A 7473-nucleotide genomic window follows, 5' to 3' on the forward strand; every position below is an offset into this window, starting at 1 on the left:
TTTTTTTTTTTTTTTTAATTTGGGGACTTCTTGTGAGTTTTTCTGGGATTTTTTGGGGATTTTTCGGGAATTTTTTGAGAGTTTTTGGGGAATTTTGGGTGGGGGTGTTTTTTAATTTTTGGGGGATTTTTTTTTTATTTTTCCCAGATTTTTGGGGATTATTTTGGGATTTTTTGGGGGAGATTTTTGGGGTTTTTTTTAAATTTTGGGGATTTTTTGGGAAATTTTTTGGGATTTTTGGGGGATTTTTTGGGAATTTTTTGAGAGCTTTTGGGGAATTTTCGGGGTTTTTTTGGATATTTTTTTTTTCATTTTTGGGGATTTTTTGGGGAGTTTTTGGGGCATTTTGGGAGAGACTTTTGGGGTTTTTTAAAAAATTTTGGTAGTTTTTCTGGGATTTTTTTGGGGATTTTTGGGTTTGGGTATTCGGTATTTTTTCCGATTTTTGGCGATTTTTTTGAGGATTTTATGGGACTTTTTGGGGGGAATTATTTGGGATTTTTTAGGGGGTTTTTTTTAAGGATTTTTATCCGATTTTTGAGAGTTTTGGCATTTGGGATTTCCCCAAATCCTGGGATTTGTTGGGAATTTTGGGGGATTTTTGGGGGAATTTTCTGGGATATTTTGGGGGTTTGGTGGTTTGGGATTTTCCCAAATTTTTGGGATTTTTTGGCATTTAAGGGGGATTTTTTTTTTGTTTTTCTTAATTTTAAAGGGGATTTTTGGGAGGGATTTTTGGTGATTTTCCTGGGATTTTTTGGGGATTTTGGGGATTTGGGATTTTTCTAGAAGTTTTGGGGATTTCTGGGGGATTTTTGGGGATATTTTTCTGGAATTTTTTAAATTTGGGCCGATTTTTCCTGGAATTTTTGGGGATATTTCTGCGATTTTTTTAGCAGATTCTCGGATTTTAGGGAATATTTGGGATCACCCCAACCTCCCAAACCCATCCCAAGGGGTTGGAAAAATTCCGATTCCCAAATTTTGGGAATTTTTTGGGATCATCCCGCGGGAAAATTTCCCCCTTCCCACACCCTTAAAGAAGCCGGGCGAAAATCAGCCAATCACAGAGGGGCGCGGGTGAAATCGGCCAATCAGATCGCGCAGCGCTGATGAGTCAGCGGTTGCTGGGCAGATCCGGGATCCGGGAATGGGGGAGGAGGAGGAGGAGGAGGAAGAAGAGGAGGAGGAGGAGGAGGGGGAGGAAGAGGAGGAGGAAGAGGAGAGGAAGAAGAAGAGGACGAGGAGGAAGAGGAGGGGGAGGTGGAGGAGGAAGAAGAAGAGGAAGAGGAGGAGGAAGAAGAAGAGGAGGAGGAAGAGGAGGAGGAGGAAGAAGAGGAAGAGGAGGGGGAGAAAGAGGAGGAAGAAGAGGAGGAAGAAGAGGGCAGGAGAAGGAGGAAGAAGAGTGGAGGAAGACGAGGAAGAGGAAGAAGTGGAGGAGGAAGAGGAGGAGGAAGACGAGGGGGAGGAAGACGAGGGGGAGGAAGAGGAGGAGTGGGAGGAAGAAGAGGAGGGCGAGGAAGAGGAGGAAGAGGACGAGGAGTAGAAGAGGAGGAGAAAAAGAGGGGGAGAAAGAAGAGGAGGAAGAGGAGGAAGAAGAGGACGAGGAAGAAGAGGGGGAGGAAGAGGAGGAAGGGGAGGAAGAGGAGGAGGAAGAAGAGGGGAGGAGGAGGAGGAAGAGGAAGAAGAAGAGCAGGAGGAAGAGGAGGGGGAGGAGGAGGAAGAAGAGGAGGGGGAGGAAGAGGAGGAAGAGGACGAGGAGGAAGAAGAAAAGGAAGAGGAGGAGGAAGAGGAGGAGGAGAAAGAAGAGGAAGAGGAGAAGGAAAAAGAGGAGGAGGAAGAGGAGGAGGGGGAGGAAGAGGAGGAGGAATCAGAAAGAAGAGGAAGGGCAGAGGAAGAGGAGCAGCCGGAAAAGGAAGAGCGAGAACGGGACTGATTTTCATTAATAATTATAAAATTTCAGAGAATTTTTAATATTAGAATAATTTTATTATAATAAAATATGACCTCACCGTAATTTAAATATACATAATTTATTATAATTTTATGCATTATAATTCCTGGGAAAAGAGGGATTTAGGCAGTTCCAGAGCGCCAAAATCGTGGAAAAATTGGGATTTAGGCATTTCCAGTTACCCAAATTTTGGGTGCAGGGGGGTTTGGGCACACCCAGACTCAAAAAATCCGGAAAAATTGGGATTTAAGCACTTCCAGAGCCCCAAAAATCCCGGAAAAAGAGGATTTGGGAATATTTGAATTCCCGAAATTTTGTGTACAGGGGGTTTTGGGCACCCCCAGACTCAAAAAATCCGGAAAAATTGGGATTTAAGCACTTCCAGAGCCCCAAAATCATAGAAAAATTGGAATTTGGGCACTTCCAGATGCCAAAAATTCCAGGAAAAAGAGGATTTGGGAATTCTCAGATACCAAAATTTCGTGTACAGGGGGGTTTGGGCACACCTAGAGCCCCAAAATAAAGGAAAAAAAGGATTTCGGGCACCCTCGATCTGTAAAAATGCCAGAAAAATGGGATTTGGGAATTCCCAATTCCCCAAATTTCGGGTACTGGGGGGTCTGGGCACTCCCAGATCCCCAAAATGGTGTAAAAAGAAGAATTTGGGCACTTTCAGAACCCCAAAATCTCGAGAAAAGAGGATTTGGGAAGGTTTGAGTTCCCCAAATTTCGGGTCCAGGGGGGTTTGGGCACTCCCAGCCCCCCCCAATAATTGGAACAGGGGGGTCCGGGCACGCCCAACCCCCCAAAATCCCGGGGACAGGGGGGGTTGGGAAATCCCAGAGCCCCAAAATCCTGGAAAAAAGCGGAATTCGGCCACACCAAACCCCCAAAATGGCGAAAAAGGGGCAAAAATCCCCCAAAAAACCATCTCGGGACCACGCCCTTCCCAAAATCCCCCAAAGATCCCCCAAAAATCCCGCAAAAAATGCAAACAAAGGGGTTGGAGCCGTTTAACCCCTTCACTCCCGACCCGCCCCAAATACAGCGAACCCCAAATCCCAACCCCGCGGCTCCGGGACCCCCCAAACCCCACCTTGGACCCCCCAACCCGCGGGCAGGGTCAGGGCCAGCAGCGGCAGCAGCCGCGGGAGGCTCCGCGCTCCGTCCATGGCGCCTCGGGCTCCCGGGACACGGGGAAGGGCCGGTGCTGCTCCCGGGAAAGCGGCGCCCAACTGGGGGGACCGGCAGTGGGGGAGCAGCGCCCCAAAAAGCGCGCAGCCAATGGGAGCGCGGCGTGGGTGTGTCGTCATCGGTTGCCGGGTAGAGGCTTCAAAAAGTGAGCTCCCTAGAAAATTGCAGCCAATCAGAGCGAGGGGCGCTGATGAGTCATCGGTTGCTGGGTAGAGCGTCTGAAAATCGGGCTCCCAACGGAACCGGCCAATTAGAGCGCGGAAAAAGCGCCTCGGCCAATCAGAGAGGAGCCAAAAAAAACGGAAACCAATCAGATCGCGGCCAAAAACCACGCCCGACCAATCAGGGAGCGCGTCGCTAATGACCCCGCGCTGCTCCGGGCTGGTTCCCCCAGTGCAGCGCGGCCGCTGCGGGGCTGGTGGTGCCGGTGCGGCGCTGCCATGGGGCGAGGGGCGGCAGCCGGGGCCGTGCTGGTGGCACTGGTGGCGCTGGGAGCCGCCCCGGCTGCGGGCGCGGAGCTCTCGGGTGAGCGGGGGGCGCGGGAGGCGCTGGGCCGGGGGGGAGAAGGGGGAACAGGGGGAAAAGGGGGAGCCCGGGATGGAGGGGGAGGAGGAGGGGACCCCCAAAGGGAGAGCGGGAGGGGCGGGGAGGGTGGGGAAGGGGGGAAATGGGGAGGGGGGACCCCAAATCTGAGCCCGAGGGGCTGGGGGTTGGGCCAATAGTGTTAAAATGGGTGGGAAAGTGGGAAATTCGGGAGCCCAGAAGTGATTTTGGGGTGCGGGCGGAGGCGGGAGGGGAGAGGATGCGGAAGGGGAAATGGGGGAAGGGCGGCCAAGAGGAAGCGGCAGCGCGGGCAGGAGGGTCCCAGGGCGGCCGTGGGGCACAGGGGGTGCGGAGTGGGGATCCGGGGTGGGCCCCGGAGCTCTGGGGGTGCTGGGGGGGAGCTGGGGGGGCACCCCTGAGCTGTGTCCTGCACTCACAGGGGTGTTCCAGATGCTGTCAACTTCAGAGTGTCACTTCACGAACGGCACGGAGAAGGTGAGGTTCGTGGAGCGGTTCATCTACAACCGACTGCAGGACGTGATGTTCGACAGCGACGTGGGGGAGTACGTGGGGTTCACCCCCCTTGGGGAGAAGGTGGCCCGGACGTGGAACAGCGACCCGGTAATAATGGAGAACAGACGGCGTCAAGTGGACACAGTCTGCCGGCGCAACTACCAGGTGTCCGCCCCATTCCTCACGGAGCGCCGAGGTGAGCGCGGGGCAGAGCGTGTCCCCTCGGGCCCGGCCCTGCCAACGACCCCGGAGCCCCTCAAAACCTCCCTGGGAATCGGCCCAGAGCCCTCAGCTCTCCCTGGGCCCATCCCCGGGGGCTCCTTTGTCTCCCAGTCCATCCCAATCCTTCCCAGTCCATTCCCTGTCCATCCCCATCCCGTGCCGTCTGTTCCCCGTCCCTCCTTTTCCATCCCAGTCCACCCTAACCCATTCCCAGTCCCACCCCGTGTATTCCTGGTCCATTCCCAGTCCATTCCCAGTCCCTCCCAGTCCCCCCCAGCCCCACCCCAGTCCCTCCCCTCCCTCTCCCAGTGCCCCCAGCCGATCCCAGTCCGTCCCCGCTCTCTCTCTCCCAGTGCCCCCCAGCGTCTCCATCTCGCTGGTGCCCTCGAGCTCCCAGCCCGGCCCCGGCCGCCTGCTCTGCTCCGTGCTGGATTTCTACCCTGCCCCGATCCAGGTGAGGTGGTTCCAGGGCCAGCAGGAGCTCTCGGAGCACGTGGTGGCCACCGAGGTGGTCCCCAACGGGGACTGGAGCTACCAGCTGCTGGTGCTGCTGGAAACCCCCCCCCGGCGCGGGCTCACCTACAGCTGCCAGGTGGAGCACGGCAGCCTGGAGCACCCCCTGAGCCAGAGCTGGGGTACGGGGGAGCCGCTGGGGCCGGGCCAGAGCCGCGGGCGGGGGCTGGGAGCCACTGGGAGGGAGCTGGAGAGAGCCGGCCGGCAACTGGGAGAGGGGCTGGGGGCTGGGGGAGGGCTGGGAAGGGCTTTGGGGGGTGCTGGGGAGGGTGGGATGGGGTTGGGGGGGTGCTGGTGGGCAATGGGAGGGGGTTTGGGGGTGCTGGGAGTGACTGGGAGAGATTTTTGGGGTGCTGGGAGTGACTGGGAGTGGGTTTGTGGGTGCTTGATGTGACTGGGAGGGATTTTAGGGGGTCTGATTTTAATTGTGATCGAGTTTGGGGGTACTGGAATTTACTGCGAGGGAATTTGGGGGGGCTGGGTGTGGCTGGGAGGGAGTTTGGGGGTGCCGGGTGTGGCTGGGAGGGAGTTTGGGGGTGCCGGGTGTGGCTGGGAGGGAGTTTGGGGGTGCCGGGTGTGACTGGGAGGGAGTTTCGGGGTGCTGAGTGTGACTGGGAGGGAGTTTGGGGGTGCTGGGAGTGACTGGGAGGGAGTTTGGGGGTGCCGGGTGTGGCTGGGAGGGAGTTTGGGGGTGCCGGGTGTGACTGGGAGGGAGTTTGGGGGTGGCGGGTGTGGCTGGCAGGGATCGGGGGGAGGTTTCGGGGGGTCCCGGCCGGGCCGGGGGGGCGAGCGGGAGGGCGGCGGGAGGGGCTGGGGGTGTCGGGGGGAGGTTTTGGGGGCGCTGAGCCCCGCGGACCCCCCAGAGATGCCGCCGGACGCCGCCCGCAGCAAGATGCTGACGGGCATCGGGGGCTTCGTCTTGGGCTCGCTCTTCCTGGCGCTGGGGCTCGGCTTCTACCTGCGCAAGAAGGTCCGGGGGGGTGCCGGGGGTCGTGTCCCCCCCGGGCCGGAGCGGCTGCGCTCCCCCCGGGGCCCCCGGCCCGGCCTCACCCCCTTTTCTCTGCCCGCAGAGCTCCTGAGCCGCCGGCGGCCGCAGCCGCTCCCCGCGGCCTCGGGCCCGGCCGGGACCCCCCGCTCCGTCCCCGCGGGGATTTTGGGGGGGTCCCGTGTCCCCCCCAGCCCCGCTGCCGCTCTGCCCCCGCCCGCCCGCTCCCAGTGCTCCCAATAAAGCTTCCCAGTTGGCCCCGGGGCCGTTTGTGGGGGGCGGGTTGGGGGGAGGGGTTTGGGGGGGCGGTGGGGACGGGTTTGGGAAAAGGGAGGGGGACAGAGGGATGGAGGAGGAGGAGGAGGAGGAGGAGGAGCAGAGAGGAACTCCCAGGACGGTTTTTGGGCTCCCCCGCGCTGTTTTGGGGTTTCTGCGCTCACGCAGCCCCCGCAGCGTTGCAGCCCCGGGGCCGCCGCTCCCCTCCTGCCCTCCCGAGCCTTTCCCGGCCCAACCGGAGCCGCTCCCGGCTCAGCCCCCGCAGGAAGCCGGGGCCGCCTCCGCCTTCGAAGCGTCGCTGCTCAACGGCCCCGGCGATTCCCATCGATTCCCGCGGCCGGCTGCGATCTCCAGCGCCGGGAGCGCTCCGGCTTTCGGCACCCCTGAGCGGGATTTGTCATTCCCGGGGTGCGGGAAGCCCAAGGAATGGGGAACATCCCCCTGTGTGCCCCGGGAACATCCCCCTGTGTGCATTGGGAACATCCCCCTGTGTGCATTGGGAACATCCCCCTGTGTGCCCCGGGAACATCCCCCTGAGTGCATTGGGAACATCCCCCTGTGTGCATTGGGAACATCCCCCTGTGTGCATTGGGAACATCCCCCTGTGTGCATTGGGAACATCCCCCTGTGTGCATTGGGAACATCCCCCTGTGTGCATTGGGAACATCCCCCTGTGTGCCCGGGAACATCCCCCTGTGTGCATTGGGAACATCCCCCTGTGTGCATTGGGAACATCCCCCTGTGTGCATTGGGAACATCCCCCTGAGAGCCCCGGGAACATCCCCCTGTGTGCATTGGGAACATCCCCCTGTGTGCATTGGGAACATCCCCCTGTGTGCATTGGGAACATCCCCCTGTGTGCATTGGGAACATCCCCCTGTGTGCATTGGGAACATCCCCCTGTGTGCATTGGGAACATCCCCCTGTGTGCATTGGGAACATCCCCCTGTGTGCATTGGGAACATCCCTGTTCCCTTCAGGGGAGGCAATGGTGACCTGGTCCCAAGGAGCAGCACGGCAGCCCGGCCTGTCCGGGCCACTCGGGCTAACGACACACGCTGACACCAATGTGGTGGACGGTCAAAAGCGTTTATTATCTTATCTCATGGGTTTAAATAGTCTTGGGGGACTTTGCTACGTCAGGGGGGGTTGGTAGGGTCTCTAGGGTTAGTCAAGAGTGGAAAACTACTGGGTTAGGTGTGGTTACATGTTCTGGGGGTGGTAGATAACGTGTTACAGGGTGAAGGGGGAAGGGTCTTTCTTTCCGTCACAT

At 58.4% G+C, this 7473-nt stretch overlaps 1 protein-coding gene across 1 annotated transcript; it reads left to right on the forward strand.

Annotated features, from left to right (window-relative positions):
• The first annotated feature begins 3520 nt into the window (after positions 1-3520).
• LOC100227429 (class II histocompatibility antigen, B-L beta chain-like) lies at positions 3521-6182 on the forward strand. The gene is made up of 5 exons (XM_072921216.1): positions 3521-3673; positions 4131-4400; positions 4780-5061; positions 5803-5909; positions 6010-6182. The coding sequence occupies exons 1-5, from the start codon at positions 3589-3591 to the stop codon at positions 6016-6018; spliced, it is 753 nt and encodes a 250-aa protein (XP_072777317.1). The 5' UTR covers positions 3521-3588; the 3' UTR covers positions 6019-6182.
• Positions 6183-7473: the final 1291 nt, after the last annotated feature.

The sequence above is a fragment of the Taeniopygia guttata genome, chromosome 35, assembly GCF_048771995.1.
Source record: "Taeniopygia guttata chromosome 35, bTaeGut7.mat, whole genome shotgun sequence".
In the NCBI taxonomy this organism is placed as follows: Eukaryota; Metazoa; Chordata; class Aves; order Passeriformes; family Estrildidae; genus Taeniopygia; species Taeniopygia guttata.

What these genes read in the sequence shown, in the direction of transcription:
- LOC100227429 (XM_072921216.1), top strand. Translation starts at nt 3,589, where the DNA reads ATGGGGCGAGGGGCGGCAGCCGGGGCCGTGCTGGTGGCACTGGTGGCG. An exon ending in TGCGGGCGCGGAGCTCTCGG is followed by an intron (nt 3,674 to 4,130) that starts GTGAGCGGGGGG and finishes CTGCACTCACAG; the next exon opens with GGGTGTTCCAGATGCTGTCA. An exon ending in CCCCCTGAGCCAGAGCTGGG is followed by an intron (nt 5,062 to 5,802) that starts GTACGGGGGAGC and finishes CGGACCCCCCAG; the next exon opens with AGATGCCGCCGGACGCCGCC.